The sequence below is a fragment of the Lissotriton helveticus genome, chromosome 3_1 (genome assembly GCF_964261635.1).
Source record: "Lissotriton helveticus chromosome 3_1, aLisHel1.1, whole genome shotgun sequence".
Taxonomy (NCBI): domain Eukaryota; kingdom Metazoa; phylum Chordata; class Amphibia; order Caudata; family Salamandridae; genus Lissotriton; species Lissotriton helveticus.
This window is the reverse complement of record NC_136061.1, coordinates 717,113,566-717,136,971: the sequence shown is the minus strand read 5'-3', so window position 1 is coordinate 717,136,971 and position 23,406 is coordinate 717,113,566. Positions and strand designations below refer to the sequence as shown.

General features: G+C 46.2%; 1 protein-coding gene across 2 annotated transcripts in view; it reads left to right on the top strand.

Moving 5' to 3' along the window:
- CSTF3 (cleavage stimulation factor subunit 3) overlaps window positions 1-23,406 on the top strand; it is a 601,400-nt gene that overhangs the window by 203,327 nt on the left and 374,667 nt on the right. For both annotated transcript variants that reach the window (XM_078680868.1, XM_078680867.1), the window contains one exon: window positions 19,179-19,211. In XM_078680868.1, coding sequence (XP_078536994.1) covers window positions 19,179-19,211 — 33 coding nt within the window. The remainder of the gene's footprint in view (window positions 1-19,178; window positions 19,212-23,406) is intronic.

The following is a 23,406-nucleotide window of genomic DNA, read 5'->3' as shown; positions in this document are numbered from 1 at the left end:
CTCTCACTTTAATTAATAACTCCCTCACTTCTGCCATTGTCCCAACTGCCCATAAATCTGCAGTTATTATCCCTATTTTAAAAAAGCTAGGCACTGATCCTTCCCTACCTGCCAATTATCGCCCCATCTCCTTGCTCCCTTATTTGGCGAAGGTCTCACAGGCTCATGTCACCTGCACTCTGAGTTCCTTTGTGGAGTCTACAGGCCGCCTTTCCTCCCGTCAGGCAGGCTTCCGCCCACTTCACTCAACCGAGAAGGTGGTAGTGTCAGTGATGGACAAACTGAGGGAGGGCACTGACATCTGCCTCCCCCAGGCCCTGGTCCTCTTAGATCTGTCCGCCGCGTTCGACACGGTGGATCACGACATTCTTCTGAACCGTGTCGAGGCGGCGGGCATCAGGGGCACGGCCCACGCCTGGCTCCGTTCCTTTCTAACGGACAGGGAGCAGGCAGTCCACCTGGCAGATTTTGTCGCCCCCCCTCGCAGAGTGACATGCGGCGTTCCCCAGGGTTCTTCTTTGTCCCCCTTGTTATTTAATTTATACATTTCACCCCTCATTTTTTCTTTACAGCAGATGGAGGTCTCGGTGTTCAATTACGCCGATGACCTCCAACTTATTTTTAACCTCTCCCACTCCCCTTCTTCCGCCTGGAACTTTCAGAGGGTGATGCTCTTCATCCAAAACTGGATGAACTGCAACCACCTCAAGTTAAACCCCGACAAAACAGAGTTGGTTTTGACTGGGGGTGGTTGCAGTCCATGGTCCCCATCTTTCTGGCCCGACTCTCTCGGTCCCCCTCCCTCCCCGGTCCCCAAGGTCAAAACCCTCGGCATCTTTATCAATTCCCAGCTTTCGCTTCACACTCAGGTTCACTCGGTGGTGTCCTCCTGCTTCTTTTCCCTTCGCACTATCCGCAAGGTTTCCCGTTTTTTTTCCGTTTCTGCCCTTAAGCTCATCCTCATGGCCATGGTGCTATCGCGCCTTGATTATGGGAATGTGGTCTACAATGGCACCCCAGACTATCTGATCCACCGACTTCAGCAGATTCAGAATCAGGCTGCTCGCCTGATTTATGGACTCCCTAAATTTCACCACACCACTCCCCTGTTGCAATCATTGCATTGGTTACCGGTGAAGGAGAGGGCTCTCTTCAAGCTGGGCTGTATGACTTACCAGGCCAGATCGGGGACCGCCCCTGCCTTCCTCTGTGAGATTATATCTCCTTACCTCCCGGCCAGAGAGCTCCGTTCCTCCAACCAAGCTCTACTGACAGTTCCTCGCTTCAGGAAGCGGAGGTCTGGGGGGACGAGATTTGCGATCCTAGCCCCCTCTTTTTGGAATTCTTTACCTTTTGCCCTCAGAGCTTCCACTTCCTACGTGGAATCCCGTAAACTCCTCAAAACTTTCCTGTTTCCCAGACCCCCAGCAGTCTAGCCCCCGCCCTCGTCCCCTCCGGCCTACCGCTACTTAGCGCCAGGAAACCGCCCCGGTAACAGAGCGCTTTAGAAATCCATTAAAATTCAAATTTTAAACCCAAGAAGTTTGTAATCTGGTACTTTTTTTTCAGTAATAGAATTTTTACAGTGTTTGCAATGTTCACCAACAATGCTTTTTTCTGCATAATAGTTTTCTATGGGAGAAAAAACATTCACTGCATATGAATGATTGCAATGTGTTTCCATGGAACCCCTTTCGGTCGTGAGGTGGTAGGGGTGACAAGGACCAAAGTTCCACCAGCAGACCGGTCTTATCTGCCCTGGTGAGTTTGGGTGCAGAGTTGCTGGACGGGTTAGAAGCCTTGCACACTACGCAGTAGAAAGGAAAAGGGAGGGACACCTGGAAATAGGCTGCAAAGGGGGACTTGGAGAGATGTTTTGGAGCTCCCCGCGGGTGGCTCGGTTGTAAGGGTCCTTGGAGTATGGAAGAGCAGTCGGTTTCCTTAGGCCCTGGCCTGGCGAATCGGATGGAGGAGGTTTGTAGTTGCCTGGCTCTTGTGCGTCAAGGTGCTCACTGTGGTTGGTCAGGGTTAGCAAGGGGGCCAAAAATAGGACAACTGGGCCACTCTTGGAGCTGACCTCTGTAGTGCTGGCGTTTCTCTTTCACTTACTGTCGGTGATGTCGTTTAACAAGCTTAGGTTGCAGCAAGGGTCAGGTACCCTGGGTATTGGTGCAAGAGGGCTCGTGGAGGTCCTGGCGTCTTCAGGCTTGGCAGCATGAGTGATCAGACCTCCTTGAGTGCGCTGACCTCCTGGGTGGCGACTGCTTGGTGAACCCAGTAGACCGCAACATTTTCAAACCGGACGTCTCACTGCAGTACTCCTCTACTCTAAGGGAGATGCTGGCCGCTCTGCGAAGTGTTGGCAACCCTTCGAGGCTTGTGGAGGATGCACATCTGCAGGATGAGTCTGGTCTTTGCAATTGTCAAGTTTCTGTGTGGCAGGCAGGATTTGGCGCCAAAAGTCCAAGGCATTCTTCAGTTCTTGCAGGGAACTGCTATTCAGTGTCAGTGTAAAAAGAAACGATGAACGGAATGCTGAACCTATCAAACAGGCTGGACTGATCCTACGGGGAGCAAGGTAGAGACTGATTTGCAAATGGGTCCAAACTGGGGTGGCGTGGTTAGCAAAAGAATGATGGATTTAACCCAGCTTTCTTGACTAGAGGTGAATATGTTTGATTCATTCAGCATTCCGTCCATCATTTGTTGCCGCAGAAATTTTTTCCCCAAGTGGGATGGGTAATTCCAGACGTGGGTCCCATGCCCGCTGTGCCACTGGATTCTAGCTAGTCTGGCTGATGAAGGGTGTTAACCCAAAACCAGTCCCAGGATGCTTGATTTCGGTCCTGGGAGGACCCAGCTTGGAGGTTCTGGCTGGACTGTTCCCCTGGGGAGCAGGGTCAAGAATGATTTGCATATGGCTGGGTCCAAACTGGAGTGAGCAAAAGAACAATGGATTTAACCCAGACCTCTTAACTGGAAGTGAATGTTTGATTCATTCAGCATTCCATCCATCATTTGTTGCTGCAGCACCTTTCTTCTTTGTAGTCCGTGGAATCTGTAGTTCTGGATCCAGTGAGCCCCCTAAATACTGAATTCAGGAGATTTAGAGGAGTGGAGAGTAATAGCCAATGGGCTACCTACCTTTGGGGTCACTATACCCCCTATATAACCAATTCTTGTGGTAAGTGGGCATATTCTTGTCCCAGTTTCCTGAATTCTGCCATCACCATCATTTTACTACAGCGGGGCACATTAGGCAGCTCACCTTAGGGGTGTGACTGACCTGGGTGTGCTCCACACCTACTTCGCATACTAATTTACGGCCTTCCCTGGTGCCAAATGGGTCAAAGGGCAGGGGGTGGCTTCTCACAGACTTGAGGGATGCCTGGGTCGCATATCAAAGGTGGCAAAGGCTTTGAAGCCTCCGGCTTTGATATGCTGATTGCTAGCCATCCTGTATGGGGAGGTGTAAGCACCTCCTGCCAGAGCAGGCAATGTTCCTAACCTCTGGGGGCGGTGCTCTCACCTCCTAGGGAGTCAGAAGGGTGTCTGTTGTGGCAGGCTGGACTGTACCAGTCAGCCAGCACACTTGCAGACTAGTAGGCTTTCAGGGGTTACCTCTAAGGGACCCTCTAGGTGCATGTATTAATAAATCCATCACTTTACTCAGTGTGGGTTTATTAATGCGAGATTTTTGATACCAAACCTCTTTTTTCCCCAGTGAAGCCATCATGTAGCTGGAGGACTCGTGACCAGTACATATAGTTAAGATGGCTTCCCTATTCACTGCAATGTCTATGAATTGACTTGGACATCACAGGGGCATATCTGCTCATGCAGACATCTCCACACATGAACATAATGCACCCTGACTTGGGGCTGTAAGGCCTGGTAATTTACATACATTGCATGCATTGTCTGCTAGCATGGCACACAGGAGGTGTACCATGTTGTTTTTTCACTTTTGTTTGCACCATGTCACACAGTTTGCAATGGCAGTTTTCATGATTGTGGTGAGGGCTCCCTTATGGTGGCTCAATACATGCTGCAGCCCTTAGGGACTTTTGCAGCCTCTTTAGTACCCAGGGCCTAGGTACCAGGGGTACTGTTGGAAGCTGGCTCTTTATATAGTGGAGCAAAACTGGGTACACTGTATAAAGAGTCCAGGCAACCCTTAATGGTTTACAGAGACAAAATTGCACTTAATCCTCTCTTTTGTGGTAGCGTGGGCTAGCAGTTTAGGCTTATCAGAGGGTAGTGCTAAGCATTTGTTGTACTCACAGAGGCAATGAGCCACTCTCGAGAATAAATCCAAGACCAATTTAGAAAAATAGCTCTTTTTTTATATAAATTCTGATACCAAGAACTTCATTGTCGAGTAAGGACTTTTTTAAATATGAATTTTTACAGGTAAGTAAAATGTTCACTTCAATGCGTCTTTACGTGGCAATGCTTCCTCTACGGGGACCTTGGTTCGTAGACGACCAAGGTCCAAAGTACCACCACCACCAGCAGCAGTTAATCGTTACCTGCCCTGGGGCATCCTGGTGGAGAGGTGCTATATGGGTTGGTAGCTTTGCACACTTGGCCAGTGGGAAGAAGGGGGGGCACCTAGAAACAGACAGTAGAGGGGACTTGGGGACATGTCTGGGAGCTGCCAAAGAGGGGCTTGGATAGTGGGAACAAGGGGGCACAACCTGTTTGTCGGCACCCCGACTGTGGCACTCTGATGCAGAGCTGAAAGGTTGGCTGGGCTCTGAGAGTCCTAGTGCCTTGCGTTTGTCGGTCTAGCCGGTTGAGGGTGCAAAAATCATGACTGTTCCCCTCGACGGCTGCTCAGTGTCGCTGCTGTTAGAGTCCCGACTGGAATTACACTGGTCTTGGCTGCTGCAGGGGTTCCGGTATCCCTTACCAATACCCTGGGTATTGACCTGGTGCGGCTCCAGTTGGTGCTGGGGTCCACACACTCGGAGAAGGGACTAATCTGACCTTCAGGAGCACAGGTACCTCTCCCTTTGGGTCTGCTTTGTCGGGAAGCAGTAACTCAGTGAACCGGACTTTGCTTCTTCGGTGCCAGTGGACTGCAGGGGAGTAGCTCCTCTATTGCCGGTAATGTGCAAAGGTCTAGCAGTCTCCCAGGGTTCTTGGAAAATGTTCAGCTGCAGGACGAGTTGCTGGTCACAATTGTCGAGACTGGTGCAGGCAGGGTTTAGCTCCAAAAGTGCACGTAAAGTCCTCAATTCTTGCGGCCCTTCTTTGTCCTCTTATTCTGGGTCAGTCAAATCTGATTTCCTGGCATCAGGGTGGCCCTAAATATGCAATTTATTGGCATAAGGGGAGTGACGCATAGAAGCCAATGTTCTACTTACCTTTAGGGAATCTACACCCTCCATATGACCACTTCCTGTAGGAAGTGGGCATAACCCTGACCCACTTAGCCTAATTCCACCAAAACCAAGATGGTGGAACTCTAAGTTTTGTGTTCACATCAGGCAGACCACCTTAGTGGTGGAACTAGCCTAAGGTGTGAACACACCTTCTGACTAGCTATTTTTCCTGCCTGTCCTGGTACCAAATGGGTCCAGGCCACGGGGTGGAATTTTCCCTGTCTGGGGAAGTCTTTGGTCTCAAATCAAAGGTGGCAGAGGTCTTTGAATCCTCCTGCCTTGATATACTGATCACTTAGCTATCCTACTTGGAGGAGGTGACAACACCTCCAGCCAGAGCAGGCATTGTTTCTGCCCTCGTGGAGTTCGAGCTCTCTTCTTCAGGGGGTCAGAAACTGGTCTGTGGTGGCAGACTGGTCTGCACCAGTCAGCCAGTACACCAGTAGTCAGTAGGTTTTATGGGGGCACCTCTAAGGTGCCCTGTGGGTGCATGTATTAATCCATCCATAACTGGAATCAGTGTGGGTTTATTAATACAAGATGTTTGGTTCCAAGCATCTCTAGTTTTAGTGAAGCCATCATGTAGCTGGGGAACTCATAAATACCAGTGTCCAGCACATGTTCTCAAAATGACTTCCCTTTTCACTTGTTGTAGGAAGCTAGCTCCAGCAATTCCCCCAAAATTGTACAGGGCTCAATGTAAACCCAAAATGCTCTATTTGTGATACTGTGGGTGAGCAGCCTGAGGCCCAACACCGAGGAGTATAAGACATTTTTTATACACACAGTGATTAATAAATGACACACACCTCAAAAAGGAGATCCACACCAATTTTAGAAAAATAAACTTCTTTTTCAAAATTTGTTTCAAGACCAAGTAATACGTAAAAAAGGTAAGTATGTTTTTCAGGAATATTATTTGGCACTTTAAATGATAACCTATGGAGGAAAACAAATGCTGTTTTTCAGGTAAGTACACAACTTTCAGATCCAGTTTTCTGGGTTTCAGATCAACACCAGGCAAGGTTGAAACAGGTTCCAAGAATGCACCACCAGGGGCACTGGGGCGAAAGGGTGCACAGGTCAAATTCGGGGTCAGGCGCACAATGTTAACCAATAGAGACTGGGGGTAATTGAAGATGTGCTGCTCACAGGTGAGTAAATTGGAAGCAGGGGTCGATCTTTTGGAGTTAAGGTAAGTACAGAGCCGCACCAAACTTACCCTCAATGGCTCAGGGGCATCCGGGTGCAGAGTGCCAACACAGCGTTGACCAATGTAATTCAATGGGGGGGGGGGGTCCATTTTGGAGAGAGGCTGTAGGTGCAGGCCAGGAGGCTGCACAAAGAAAACCCACAGCTGCCCATGCAAGTTCTAATGCTATGGGACATAGGGAAGCTCTCCAAGGTCCAAGGACTTCCGGTGCAGGGGTGTCTTTTGGCATCGGGAAAAGCTTACCGGCAGATCGTTGTCAGAGGGAGTCTTTAGATTCAGGCTTCGAGGTAAAGTCTGGTAAGTGGGCTACTTGGACTCAGGCCATGGGCGTTTGGTGCAGAGGTGGGTCCTGAGGTGGTTTTGCAGTGCCTGAGGACTTAGTTCCTTTTCTTTAAAGTTAGTTTCTTCTGGACAGGTCTACTGTCCATTTGAGATCGCTGGGCTGCAGGACAGGTCATCTTTTAGCGCAGGATCGCTAGAGCTGCAGACAGGTTGGTAGGGCTGCGGCCAAGTCAGTTGTTGTTTGCAGTCTTCTCTGCTGGTTCGACGCTGTAGTGTCGGGAGCTTCTTAGGTCGTCAGGATTCGGATTTCAGGATCTGAGGGAGCCACCTAAATACTAGCTTTAGGGGTGTTACCGGGGAGTAAAAGGTAGGGACCAATGGGTTTCTTACCTGGGGTGTCTACACCCACTATTATGCCACCCTCCTGTGGTGGGGATGGGCCTTGCCCTAGCCCTGATTGGATAATCCCCGCTATCTTCAAGATGGTGGGCACTGAAAAATGTGCTCAACTTTGCCTTCAGCACCTGAGGGGTGGAGTTGGCGAAGGTGGGCACACCTCCTATTCTATTTTGTTTTTTCCGGCTTGTTATCCTGCCAAACGTGGGTTGTATGAACCAGGGGCTGGCATCTGCTGGTAGCAGCAGAGGCTGGGGTCACATTACAAAGGCGCAAGGTCTTTGAAGCTAACCTCTCAAGCACTGTGCTCATCCTGGGGGAAGAGAGGGGACACCTCTGCACAGGATGTGCTTTGTGTCTGGCCTCAGAGAACAGGGGCTCTCGACCCAGGGGTTCAGAAACATGCCTGGTGGTGGCAGGCTGCCTAAAGCCAGTCAGAGACAACACCAGGGTTGGTAGGTTTTTAGGGGGCACCTCTGAGGTGCCCTCTAGGTACATGTTTCAATAAATCCCACACAGGCATCACTGTGGGTTTATCAAGAGGAGTTGATTGGTACCAAACACCCATGGGTTCAGTAAATCCATCATGGTGCTGGGGAACTTGAGTTGTCGAGTTTCCAGCCTTTGTACTCTATGGCTTCACTGACACTTACAATATTAAGAATAGACTTAAATATTGTAGGGGCATATCTAGTTCTGCAGATATGCCTCCATTTGAGATATAGTTCACCCGGCCTTAGGGCTTGTAAGGCCTGCTAGAGGGGTTACTCACCTATACCTTAGGCAGTACTGCTTGGCATGGCATACAGGTAGTGTGCCATGTTGACTTTGTCGTTTTTCTCTGCACCAAGGCTTGCAGGCTGCAATGTAATTTAGCATGGCCCTGGTAAGGGAGGGGTCCCTAAGGAACCCATCTTCAGTCCCATTGCTCTAGGTACCAGGGTACTATTAACCAGGGACTTACCGGGGGGTCTGAAATGCCAATCATGGTACAGTTTTAGGGAAAGAACACTGGTACTGGGAACCTCGATCGCAGGGACCCAGTTGTGAGAAAGTGGCTCTATATATACTGGACTAGAATGAAGTACAGTGTGTATAGAATCCATCAACCCCAGAGGTATAACGGAGGTTAAAGTCAGGACTGACCTTACTCTCCAAAGTGGTAGCTTGGTCGAGCAATAAGGCAGTACCAGAGGACAGTGTAAAGCATTTGTTGTACACACTCGGTCAGCAAAAGGTTTCACACACTCAAGGACTGAACTCCAGGCCAATTGTTTTTATATCCAAAAGATATAGTATTATTTTTAGAACCAACTGGAATACAAATATACTTTGCTAGATATGAGTACTCTCATGTAATTACTTTGCAAGGAAGCAATAAAGTTTGTGAACACAATAGGTACAGGGGTTGCTGAAGGCAACTCACGTCTAGACACACTTTAGCATTGAACTCAATGGATTGTCATCATAAAAGTACAGTTGATTACAGTACAGATTACTTTAGTAGTTCCAGGACTAGATCCTAGATTCAGTCCTGGGGTCTAAGCTGAAACCAGATTAGCAAAAACACATATATATATATATATATATATATATATATATACATATATACATACTACACCAAAATGAGGTATAGTGTCCAAGTGACCCCAGAGGTAGGCAGAGGGTAAAGTTAGATAGAACCTTACTCTCTAATTGTGCTAGAGTGGTCGTGCAGTCAGTCAGTATCAGAGGAGAGTGTTAAGCATTTGATCAGCAAATGATTTCACACACTCAATAACTGACCTCTAGGCCAATTGTGTTTGTATAAAAATATATACTGTTTTATTTTTAGAACCAAGCAAGCCTGGCACAGGTAAGCATTAAATACTTTCCAGTAATAAGTTACTGGATATATAACCGTTTGCAAATGCAATAGAAATTGTACTTTGTTTTATTTACAGGGGATGCAGTAAGCTGCAACACTTAGCAAGCAAATACAGTACAATGAAATGAATAGGCTTTTTTAGTAAATTGCAGGTAAGTTACTTTTCACGTTACTTTTCTAACTCCGTGCCGGAAACCTAGATTCAGCACTAGGACATTTCCTGCAAACAGGTAAGTAAACATGCTTTGGTTATTTGTACGATTTTTTAAAGAATATTTTTAGATTTCAAAACTCCACACTTAGAAATTTTTGGGAGAAAAAGTGTCAGTGTTATCCTATGGAAGGCTACCAGGTTAACTGTTCACAGATAAGTAAACAGCTGTGGGAGTTAAGGTTCTGGGGTTAGACTTGGGGGTCTCCCATGGTCAGTGATGCACTGTTGTTGCACCCTCAGCTGTACTAGGACTGCCGGGTGCAGAGTGTTGAGGCCCAATTTATCCAATGGTGGATAGGGGGCCTCGGGTTGGTGGCTGCTTGCAAGCAGGCCACTGAGTTGTGGGAGCAAAGCTCCTAGGGTTAAGGTCAGGGCAAATGGGGGAAAAAAGTAGCACAAAAGGTGCACCCTCAGCGGCACTGGGGCGGATGGGTGCAGAGTGCTGTTTTGAAGTCGGGCACCCTATTGTTTTCTATGGAGAACCTCCAGTTTGCAAAAGCACTGCAGGCAGGGAGGCGAAGGACTTCTGGGTGCGACCACCACTTGGAGAGGTAAGTTGGGATGTTAAGGGTTGGTTAGGAACTGTCGTTTTGGGCAAACAAGGCCGTAGGGCGTCGGGTGCAGGGGTTCCTTTTGGGGTCGGATCTTCTTACCAGCTCCTGGTTAGGGGGGACTTCTGGATTTAGGCTGCAGGTGTCGGCTGGAGGCTTGAGGCAGATCAGAGGTCGCCGGATCTCGGGTCAGGGACCGGGGGACCTCCTCGTGGTGTTTTTCCGCTCAAACCAGGTTTGGCGGGTGCAGAGTGCGCTGTATGCGCAGTCTCTGGCTGGCACCAGAAGCTGCAGTTTGCATCTCACGTGAACACCGGATTTGTTCAGTCTTTAGAAGTGAAGGCAGTCAGGTCTTCCGGGTTTCTTGAGGTTGCTGGCTGCAGGACACACCAGGATTTTTCAGAAGCAGGTTCGAGGGGGAGACAGGCCTGTAGGGCTGGGACCAAGTCAGTGGGCGTCGTCCTCTTGTTAGCTCTGCATGGCTCTTCAGTCCTTCTTCTTATCTTCTTTGTTGTTTCTTCTCAGGATCTGTGGAAGCAAGGTTCGGGGTGCCCCCTAAAAACTAGTTTTAGGGGCGTTACAGGTAAGTAAGGGCAGGTCAATCCAACAATGACCTAGACCTTGTAGGCACTTGTAAATTCTTGTAATTCTTTTTAGGTATACCATATGTTGCATGAGTATTACAAACTTACTCCCCTTTCGTTAATTATTGGGGTAGTCGGTATATCCTGAAAATGTGCCTCATTTAATAATCGCCCATTCCCTTATGGTAACAATAAAATTCAGATTGCGAGACAAAAACAAACACACATCTTAGTGTCAGAACTATACCACAAGCACAATGAAAAAAGTGTTTAGGAGCGAGATGGCACCTCACGGGCGCACCACCAACGGGAACCTGACAGGTACTCACCAGGATAGCCCTGTTCTCATCATTGGCACCATCAAGCTCGGAAAAGAAAATTGTGTCCAAGAAACACAAAAAAAGGAAAGTATGCAGTGAAAGTATGCAGTGAAAGAAGTCCACAAGACGACCAATAAAGTGTCCAAACAACATATAAAACACACACGACAACACAGATATGCAATTTTATTCTGTCTCTTGTGTTGGGTGTGGAACCTAAAAAAAGTGAGTGTGGTTACTAACTATCCAACCAACACCACTTTACTTTCCGACATGTTTCATTGCCATCGGTTTTTTGGCAATTTCTTCAGGGCGTCATACATATTAAAGCCACTGCATAAGGACAAACTAGTCTTCGCAACCTCGCTCGGCCATCTGTACTCGTACCAGCCGGGAGGGTAGTGACCTCATGGAACTGCAACCCCGAATGTGGGTCGTTGATCCTTCCCCTTCAATTTGCGCGATGGTGGAAGGTGTCTGGAATCGGGCAGGTACCAATAGGTCCCTTCCCTGGGGTGAGTACACCCCCTATTCTGCCACTCTACAGTGGGAGGGGACAGAAGCCTGTCCCTGGTTGGCTGGGTCCCCCATCCTCTAGATGGCGGGGATTCGAGGTTGTGGCTCACCTCGCCACCCCCACCTGAGGGGTGCAGTTGGCAGGGGTGGGCACACCCCTCTTCCTCACTTGTTTTTCCAATTGGTTCTCCCACCCAAAGTGGGGGGTAGAACCAGTGGGGACCCGTTGCTGAAAACAGCAAATGGTCTGGAGAGGCTCACAAAGGCGGAATCCCTTTGAAGCTTCTCCTTCCTGGACCCTGCCCATCCTAGGGGAGGAGGCTTGCCACCTCGTTCCAGGATGTGCATTGTCTCAGGTCCCCGAGAGCAGCAAGCTCTCGATCCAGGGGTCCAGAAACATGTCTGTTGGTGGCAGCCTAAGCAGCCACTCCGACAGTTCACTTCAAGTAGGTCGAGTTTCAGGGGGCATCTATAAGATGGTGGTGCATTTTACATTAAATCCCACACTGGCATCAGTGTGGGTTTAATGGGCTGAGAAGTTTGATACTAAACTTCTTAGTTTTCAGAGTAGCCATTATGGTGATGTGGAGTTCGTAATGACAAGCTCCCAGCACCATATACTCTTAATGGCAGCACTGCACTTACAATGCCTAAGAATGGACTGGGACACCGTAGGGGTACAGGGCTCATGCACCTGTACCCTCACCACTGGCCTAGGGCTCCCAGCTAGAAGGGTGACTGATCTATGCCAGGGCAGTGGGTTGTAGGCATGGCACACAGAGATGCCCAAAACGTGCAGCCTGCAAAGGCAGTATGTGTGTGTAAAGGTACAAGGCCTCTAAGGGTGGCACATTAAGTGCTGCAGCCTTTAGAGGTCTTCTCTGGTCACAGTGCCCTGGGTACCTGTGGTACCATTTACCAGAGGCTGACCTATGGCCAGAGATGCCAATTGGGTTAGTTTTGGGGAACTAACACAGGCCCTGGGAACCTGATTGGTAGGGACCCAGGGCACACCAAGAAAAAGCGCATCAGTAGACTGGCAAAAAGTGGGGGGTTATTGCAACAGAAACCCACTGTTCGAGGCATATGAGCTGCAGATTCTACAATTTGCATTAGATAGCCACCTGGTGTTGGGCTCAGATGATTGCATGTTGTTGTCGTCTTGGAAGAAGTCTTTGTAGTCACGAGATAGGTGACTCCTCCCTTGGACGATGGTGCGCATGGGCATCGACTCCATCCTTAGATTGTTTTTTTCCGCCACTGGGTTCGGATGAAACTTTTCCGCTCCGGTTCGAAATCTATTTTTTCTAGTACTTCGAAGCGTAAAAATTTTCTTCAAACTTCACCAAACAACTTTCAATATCGATAAACATCGACTCGACTTCATCAGCTCGATTCCGGTTGTCGACGCTGGCCGTTGGGCCTACCCACGCCGTGAGGCCTACACCTCATGGAAAGGACGCCATTCAAAAGATGCCCCGAGTGTGGAGCAAAATTTCCACACAGTGATCATCAAGAGGTCTGTAACCTGTGCTTGTCACCAGAACACGACGAATCCAGCTAAACAGCCTGTGCATCCTTTTGATCGAAAAAGGCCATTCGAGATCGGATGGCTTGTCGACGCGACATGCAGAGATCAGCTCCAGAACCGGTGGACATCTTCGTCGAAGGTCCATGCGTCCCAGAAGAAGATTCCTATGATCTCCAGATCGTATCCGAAACAGATGACTCCGATGACTCCATATCTTCGGGTCAACGCGTGAGTACCACTGCCCCTACCCCAGCCCCAACACCTAAACCAAAGGCTAAGGTCAAAACTCTACCTTCGGGGCCCAGTCGAGACCGAAACATTGCTTCGAAAGCCCCGCCATCGAGCCCGGCTCCGAAGAAAATACTAAAGCCAAGCAAACCGCACGTGCCGATACTACCAGCTCCCTCGGCACTGAAACCGAAAGAAGTCCCTGTTCTGAAAAACACTCAGAAACCGTCGACTTCTAAAGACAAGACGGCACCAAAACCAATGAAGCCTGTTTCCGATGCTTCCAAGCCGACCAAAACAGCTTCCAGCCTGAAATCTTCGGGGCCGAAACCTACAAAGACTGCTTTGGATGCCTTCAAGCCCTCGAACCATGCCTCGACTCCGAAACCAATACCTTCGGTGCCAAAAACTATGCCAAAGGACTGTACAACTCCTAAGGCTAAAGACAAACAGAAACCATGCCCAGATCCGAAGAAATCGGCGCCGAAAGCGATTTCTCAAGAAGAGCTTTTTCTACCTGATCCTTTGCAAAAGAGAATATACATAGATCCAAAAACAGGACATGTTTCCACTATGCCACTTAGAAAGAGGAAGATAGATACAGCACCTTCAACTCCAGTGCCTGTCAAGAAGTAGGACTCTGCCACATCACTTATGCACCCTTCTTCTCCTGTACCTCCTCTTTCACCTTCTATTCCTTTTAGCATTTCACCTCAAACTTCACCTGCTCATTCACCACAAAATTCTACACCTCAAACTTCACCTCCCCAGAATGAAGATGGGAGTATAACATAGGGGATGGGGGAGACCCAGATGAGCCCTTTCCATACCCTAGTGATGTACCAGACTGGGACTATCCAAACCCACAAGATCTACCAGATATCCCTGACCCACACACATCCATCCAAACCATCTCCTCCTGAAGATAATATTGGGTTTGGACACCTAATTAATAGGGCTGCCATCTATCATAATGTAACAATGTTCGCAGATGAGGCAGAGGAAGATTTTTTGTTGGACACTTTTGAACACTCACAAAAAACTGTTCAAATAATACCCATGATTAAAGGGGTCATTAAGCATGCCCCAGAAGTGTTTAAAGATCATGTACGAGCTAGGATCAAAAACCCAAGAGTATAAAAAAAACATACAGGTCTGCTCCGGGGGATCCTGCTTACATTAAAGGACAGCTACCTTTAGATTCCCTTGTCGTTTCAAACGCTAGAAAAAGAGCAAATTCACAGACATCAGGTGAGGCACCACCTCCTGATAAGGAATCAAAAATAATAGATGCTTCAGGCAAAAGGATAACTGCACAAGCTAGCAATACATGGCGTATAGCTAACACACAAGCCCTCCTCTCAAGATACGACAGGGCTCATTATGACCAGTTAGAAACCCTTTTACAACATCTACCTGACTAATATAAGGCATAGGCAAATAACCTTATACAAGAGTGTAAGCTTATTTTAAATGCCTGATTCAAGTGTGCTCTTGACGTAGGAGACACTGCATCTAGAGCAATAAACACTAGTGTCCTCCTTAGAAGACATCCATGGCTACGTATTTTAGGGTTTAAGCAAGAGGTGCAAACAACCATCTTAAATCAACCATTCAACCAACAACAATTGTTTGGTCCAGAGGTAGACCTAGCACTTGAGAAAGTGAAAAAAGACACTGATACTGCAAAATCTATGGGAGCTCTGCAGTCCACTCAACCAAGAGGCTCCTTTCGTCGTTCCTTTTACAGAGGAGGCTCCAAACAAACTGGAGCAGACAACTCAACTTCCTTTAAAAGCAATACGCAAACATCCGCCAATAGAGGATATTTTAGAGGAGGCTACAGAGGTAATAACAATAAGGGAAGAGGTCGAGGTAATAACGACAATCGATCATCTTCCACCACTAAACAGTGACTTCCTTCTGCTCCCCCAACAGCATACCACTCCTGTAGGGGGGAGATTAATACAGTTCCTACCTGTCTGGAATTCCATCTCAACAGACAAGTGGGTAAGACCAATTATCCAGTATGGTTACTGCCTAGAGCTTACAGCTATCCCTCCAAATATACCACCCAGACAGCGACCAATGTCCACAGAACATCTAACACTGCTCCAGCAAGAAGTTCTGTCAGGGGTATACTTACTTCCTAATACCCAAAAAGGATGGGACACTAAGGCCAATTCTAGACTTAAGGCCTCTCAATCTGTATATACAATCGGATCATTTTCACATGATTGCTTTACAAGTGCTCCCATTGTTGCAACAAGGCGATTTCCTCACTAGACCTCAAAGACGCCTACTTTCACATTCCCATACCTCCTTCTCACAGGAAGTATCTCAGGTTTGTTATAGAAGGACAACACTACCAATTCAAAGCCTTCCATTTGGGGTCACAACCGCACCACGAGTGTTCACAAAGTGCCTAGCAGTAGTAGCAGAACATCTCAGAATACAACATATCCATGTCTTCCCATACTTAGACGATTGGCTCATAAAAGCCAAGTCATTCAACCAGTGGTTCAACCCACATCTCAAACAATTCAGACACTGTACTACTTTGGGTTTACAACCAACCACACCAAGTCACATCTACAGCCCTCTCATGTACATCAATACCTAGGAGTTACCCTAAACACCAATACAGCTCTAGCTTATCCCAGTCCAGCCAGGATACAGAGCATTCAAGCCTTAGTCAGAAAGTTTCAAAACCAACACTGTCTCCCAGCCAGTGTTCATGCAATTATTAGGCATGATGGCATTTTGTATTTTTATTGTACCATATGCAAGACTGCAAATGCGCCCATTGCAGGAATGTCTAGCACATCAGTGGTATCCCGCACAAGGACAACTGACAGACCTGGTCTTGGTGGACAGCCGCACACATCGCTCTCTGCAGTGGTGGAACACCAAAAACTTGTACAAAGGGCGGCCGTTCCTGGAGCCTGTTCCACAGATAGTACTGACTACGGACGCATCCCTAACAGGAAGGGGAGCACATCTGCTCCACCACACAACTCTGGGAAGATGGACCGCTCAACAAAAGGTGCTTCACATCAATCACCTAGAGTTGCTCGCAATTTTCCTAGCACTAACGTCTTTCCAGGTGCACATACGGAACAAAGCTGTCTTAATCCTAACAGACAACATGACAGCCATGTACTACATGAAAAAACAAGGAGGCACACATTCCCTGCAGCTGTCCCAGCTCGCACAAAACATTTGGAGATGGGCCATTCCACAAAACATATATCTGCTTGCAGAACACCTTCCAGAAGTTCACAATCAGATAGCCGATCTGTTAAGTCGACAGACACAACAGATTCACGAATTGGAACTACATCTGCAAGTTCTTCAAACATTCTTTAACAAGTGGGGTCATCCAGACATAGACCTGTTTGCCACACACGAAAACACAAAGTGCCCAACCTTTGCCTCCAGGTTTCCCAACCCGCTGTCCAAGGGCAATTCGATATGGATGAACTGGTCAGGCAGATTTGCGTACGCTTTTCCGCCAATCCCACTAATACCACTAGTAGTACGCGAGCTCAGACAACAGTCACTCAAACTGATCCAGGTAGCTCCCACATGGGCACGCCAACCGTGGTTCACCACACTGCTGGAACTCTCCCTAGTGCCACACCAAAAACTGTCTCTGATACCATCCTATCTAACGCAGAACCATGGAGACATCAGGCATCCAGATACAGGTCAACTGAATCTGGCGATCTGGCTCCTGAAGTCTTAGAGTTTGGTTACCTTAACCTGCCACCAGACTGTATGAATATCATTAAAGAAGCCAGATGGCCTACTTTTAGAGCTTGCTATGCTGCTAAATGGAAAAGATTTGCCATTCGCTGCACTAAGAATCAAATTGATCCTTTAGATGCTTCCATCCAAAATATTATCTGTTACCTTCTCCATTTACAAAGATGTAATCTGGCATATTCATCTATACCTTTACATTTTGCAGCCATTGCGGCATATCTACGAAACAGACAACATATGTAGTTGTTTAGAGTACCAGCAATAAAATCTTTTATGGAAAGATTAAAAAGAATTATTCCTCCTAGGTTACAACCCTCTCCAGTGTGGAATCTAAACATTGTTCTTACCAGGCTCATGGGGCCCCCTTTCGAACCTTTCCATAAATGTGAACTACAATTTCTCACATGGAAAACAGCTTTCCTCATTGCTATTACCTCTCTTAGGAGGATCCGTGAAATTCAAGCTTTCACTATACAGAAACCATTTTTATAATTACACCGTAACAAAGTGTTTCTAAGTGCTAATCCTACATTCCTTCCTAAAGTAATTACTCCTTTTCATCTAAACCAATCTGTAGAATTACCAGTGTTTTTTCAAAACCCAGACTCTGTAGCAGAGAGAGCTCTACACACACTTGATGTCAGAAGAGCTCTTCTCTATTACATAGATAGGACCAAATCCTTTCGCAAAACAAAGCAACAATTTGTAGCTTTCTCTCCACCACATAAAGGCAACCCCATTTCTAAATCGGGAATTGCAAGGTGGATTGTTAAATGTATACAAATATGCTATTACAAGGCAAAACGCACATTAACAGTTCCTCCTAGAGCGCACTCCACACGCAAACTAGGAGCCTCCATTGCTTTCTTAGGGAACATTCCCCTAGAAGACATCTGCAAGGCAGCAACATGGTCTTCAACACACCTTCACTAAACACTATTGTGTTTATGTGCAAGCTAAGCAGCAAGCTGCAGTAGGCCAAGCTGTCCTCAAAACTCTCTTTCAAACTACTGCAACTGATACAGGTGACCACCGCTAGGGGAGATACTGCTGCACAATCGATGCAAAGTGTAGAATCTGCAGCTCATATGCCTCGAACCGAAAATGCTACTTACCAGTATGCATCTGTTCTTGGCATATAGAGCTGCAGATTTCTACACGCCCTCCCGCCTCCCCGGGACCTGTATCTGTTCCAGTTTTATCTTAATTAGATATACACGCTTGTACAGCCCTTCTTTATTTCTACTAACTCCATCATTTCCCATCATGGCGAAAAACAATCTAAGGATGGAGTCGATGCCCATGCGCACTATTGTCCAAGGGAGGAGTCCCCCATCTCGTGACTACAAAAACTTCTTCCAAGACGACAACAACATGCAATCATCCGAGCCCAACACCAGGTGGCGATCTAATGCAAAGTGTAGAAATCTGCAGCTCTACATGCCAAGAACATATGTATACTGGTAAGTAGCATTTTCCTTCCTACGGTGGTCTCTTAGGGTGGCACAATTTGTGCTGCTGCCCTTAGGGACCATCTTTAATACCTCAGGCCCTAGGTACTAGGGGTACCATTTACTAGGGACTTACAGAGGGTGGTAACATTTTGCCAATTGGGTAAAACAATTGAACCTTTTTAGGGAAAGAACACTGGTACTGGGGACCTGGTTAGCAGGAACCCAGTACACTTCACTCAAAATTGCATCAATTACAAGCCAAAAAGTGTGTGTGGGGATGCTGCAGCAAAATCCCAGTTCCCTACATGTGCTTTGGTACCTCGTTTATAAGTTAAATGAAAAATAAATTAGGCAATAAATACTGTTAAAGCTGCCAGTACAGATTATTAAGTCTGATTCCTACAACCAAGGCGGAGGAATGGGTGTAGAACTAGAAGAGTGTTTTTTAGCTACAAATTCAAATGATGGGAACGTGTACAAAGTTCTGTGAAAAGGCAGCGGCTCACCAATGCAGTGATAATTGTTTCCCCTTTATCCATCAGTTTCAATAATCTTGTTTACCCACCACAATGTTGGTGTTTGTGAAGCTTCACTCCCTAAATACAAAGTTGGTTGTTTCATTGTGATGCAGTATTTTCTGTACTAAAGTAATAGCTTTTTTTAAAAGAGTAAGTGAAATATTTTCTCTGACATGATATTAAAAATTTACATTTTGTGATACCATTCGCATTCTAAAATTGCCTCATGTTGGAAGTTGTTGCTGATGTATACTGAGTTGAGCCCTTAAACACATTTTGCCTCTGTGTTACTGCTGGTAATGGCATATATATATTTTTAACAATAAATGTTTTTAATTCTTTACAGATAAAGGCAAAAAATTATGACAAAGTTGAAAAGGTGAGTGGCTGTTTTGGTATTTTGGAATAGTTGTCTGGGTCAGAGTACTTTCTGTGCCATAGCATTTTATAACATTGTAAAAGTATTATCAGACCTGCATTCACATTTTTGCTTGTGAAAAGGAGATTATGATCAAGCACAAAAACAGTGCCCCTAGAGTGCAGACAAACTATGAAATGAAATGAAATGAAAAAGAAACTTCTAGAGCGCACTGCGGCCAAGCGGCTTCCTGGCGCTAAGGAACACATCAGTATCTGCCAAAGAGCCCGGAGGAATTAGCCTTGGAAAGCCTGGAGAAAGAAGAAAGTTTTGAGAGCTTTACGAAAGTGTGAGAAGATAGGAATGGAGCGAATAGAAAGGGGGAGAGTATTCCAGATCTGGGGGGCCCGCACCGAGAAACGGGTGCCTCCGGTGCGGGATTTACGGAAGCGGGGGACGTGAAGAAGAGATAGAGAAGACGAGCGAAGAGAACGGCTGGGGGCGTGAGAGGAGATTAAGGAGTTGATAAAGAGAGGAGCGGAGCGGGCATGCGCCCGAAAGGCCAAGCAGGCAAGTTTGAACTGGGACCTGAAATGAACGGGGAGCCAGTGAAGGGTTTTTAGGGCAGGAGTGATATGGGAAAACTTAGGAAGACGGAGAACAAGACGGGCCGCCTGGTTCTGGATGGCCTGGAGCCGGCGAGTTTCGTAGGCCGGAATGCCTACGTACAGGCCGTTTCCATAATCCAGGCGGGATGTAATGAGGGCGGTAATAATAACTTTGAGGGCATTAACAGAAAAAAACCGGGAGATTTTGCGAATGAGGCGGAGGGAAAGGAAACAGGAGGAGACAACGGAACTGATATGCGCATGCATAGAAAGATCATTACTGCTTTGATCCATAATGTGATGAACTCGAAATTATTTATAAAGGCAACTCCTCTTCGACCTTATCTATCACATGTACAAATTAACCCATTGTCCACCCAATAAATGCTCTAAATTTCTTGCACTCATTTTCTTTCTGAATACTTTTCTTTTCTAAAGAGAAAGGTCAAACTCTGTTTCCTGTAAAGGTCTTCCCATGTCGCAAACACTGGGATCCTGTGACATATATTGTAGAGAAAAAACACTTTGCAATAAATGTCACTCTTGTTTTAAATCTAACATTGTTTTGTTAGCTGGAGGCTTAAATATTGATTATGACCCTCAACCAAACTCTAGAAGGCACAGTAAATTAAGACTCCTAGCAGGGGATATGTTATGTATTCAGATTTGTTCCGTCATTAGCTCACCACGGATAATCAGCCGTAACATGTACAACTACTTTAGTCTGTGTCCACAGTATTGGAGGCCTACACTGACTATCTAAGGATTGTTGACAGCTGATTCCAGAAAAGGTAGGTACGGTTTGGGATTCCCAGTGATATTTGGCACCATATACTATGGCATGCTTCTGAGAATCATAAAAGATAATGTGGGATGAAGGAGGAAGCTTCTGGAATGTATCTATTCCTCTGCTTCTTTCTTAACAAATAGATCTCAACAAAAAGTTTTGCAGCGTGAATCTTTTTCTGGATTCATATGCTGTGCATAATTCTGTGTTGGGTCCAGAATAGTCATTTTTTTCTTTTCTTGTTTTGGTCGCTTTCGGCCACCATTTGGTGTCGAGTACGTCCCCCATATGACGTCAGACGGCATCCTGGAGGTCGACGTGCACGGTGGCCATCTTCAGATTCTTTTTTTCCGCTTTTGGGTCTGGACGCAAGACAGGAAGCTCCGAAGAAAAGTTTGTTTTCCCAAAAAAACTTCAAGAAAAGAAGATCGTCCATCGATAGGATCAACGAGAAGAGATCCATCTTTTTTTTTTTATATATGTATTAGGAAATCTATGAGTAACAAAGAGAAACAGGGCACATGTGCCACAATCCATGAAAAAAAAATTAATAGTCATTTCTTTTACCAAATGCAAAGCAGATTATAGTGGTCATACTGAGAAATGATAGACAGCATACAATTACCACAAAGAAAGATAATAAAAAAAAAAAGATTTACATGTCCATATCCAGATAAGACATAACTGCACCCCAAATTTTCTGACCCAATTTTCGTTTGTGCCGACCTTTGAGAGCATATAGACTGTACTTGATATTGAACATAGCCAAAAACCTTGCCCTCCAAACCTCAAATGATGGGGCATCCTTTTGTAGCCAACAAGAAGCTATAAGCAATCTTAACACAGCTGTGGCTAAAAAAAAATCAAATATACATCCTTACTGTGTACTATATCTTCCTCTAAACCCATCTCTACCCCCAACAAAATCTGCATAGGTGATAAATGTATAGGAGATCCCAAGATTTCAGTTGTCCAGCTGCTCCAATAATCTACTTAATTGTGAACATGCATAAAAAATATGTACCACATCAGCAACTGGGTTCCCACAGCGAAAGCATTTTCCCTCCTGATCCCTGCCCCATTTAGCAATTTTATCAGGTGTAAGATACAGATAGAAGACAATCTTATAGTGTTGGGCGGATAGCTTGGCAGACAGACATAATCGTCCGTCTAGTTTGATGGAAGTCTCCAAATGTATACCATGACATCCCAGTCCATTCTCCCATTTATGGCAGTGCTCTTCCAAATCATTAGGTTTTGTACCAAGCATAAGTGTATAAAGTGTCCATATTCTTGCTGCTTTTCTGTTTGCTTCTAAAAGGGGGTTAGGTTGAATATTCCATCGAGCTTTCAGAAGATAATCTCTAATTTGTAAATATTTTTTAAAATCCTCCCGGGACAGTTGATATTGCTCCCTAAGCTGGTCAAACGATTTAAGGCCACCTTCCATAAAAAGGTCCCCAACCATGATAATGCCTTTAGCTCGCCAGTTATGTACAATCAGATCCCAAAATACACTCTGGGGAAAATGGCTGTAGCTGTCATTGGGGTATACCAAGATATTTTTTCTACCTCATATATCTTCTTGATAACTTTCTACACTTTATATGCGGCTATAAATATCTTGAATATTGTACGTTTATAATAGCTCCAATCTAGATTCACAAACAGGCAATTTTTAACTTCAGTGCCTAGCAGCATATGATATATAGAAGGAGACTCTGCGATGTCTATAGGCCCTGCCCCTGTGAGCAATATATTCATATGTTGTAACATACATGCGTAGTAATAAAGAGTGAAATCAGGAACAGCCCACCCACCAACGGCTCTGGGTAGAACCATATAACGCATTGCTCTACGCGCTCTCCCACGAGCCCACATAAATCTCATACACAAGGACTGTAGTTGTGCGAGATTAGCTCGCTGTATCTCCAAAGGTACACATCTAAAAAAATACAATATTTTTGGAAGGATCATAATCTTTAACACATTACATCTCCCTACTAGCAAAAGATGCAGGCATTCACATTGGTCCAGTTGCCTACGAACCCCCGTCATCAGCTTCCCCCAGTTGGACTCAACCAGCGCAGACGCCGAGGTCCTTATCCGAACTCCCAAATAAGTAACCTCTTGTGACACCCTTTGATCTGTGTAAGAGCCAACATTCAGACATAGAATTTGAGTTTTGTCTGTGTTTAACTTATAGCCCGATACTGCCCCGTACTCTGTTGCAAGTTGTTCTATCTCCTGCATTTTTTTTATTTTTTTATTTTTTTTAGCAGAGTTTTATATAGCACGAACTAGACCCGAACCGAATCAGGTATCAGAGCGCTTTACTTAGCACCAGTTACGTTACATGAGGACGGACACACATTCATTTTAGGCACGGTGAGATTAAGTGATTTGCCCAGAATCACAGGAGGTTTTTGGCGTCGTTACCGAGACTCGAACCCAGATCCCCAGGTCGAGCGTCCTAGCCATTAGGCCAGCTCCTCTCCCAGGAGTAGCTGGCCTAGGTGCATTGCACGGTATTGTTGCTGCTGTATGATTACTGGTTGTATCCGCGGGCTGTGTTCAATCATTTTTAAAAACGGATCAATATATAATGAAAATAATAATGGGGAGCAGGGGCAGCCCTGTCTGGTGCCCCTCCGGATAACCACTGCCTTTGATTCGAGCCCAATGGTGCATATTCTTGCAACAGTTTGACGATATAACGTTTGTACAGCTGTAATGTACTGTTGCCCAAAACCACGACGCCGCATCACATCCCATAGAAAGCACCATGAGACTCGATCAAAAGCCTTCTCGGCATCTAGTA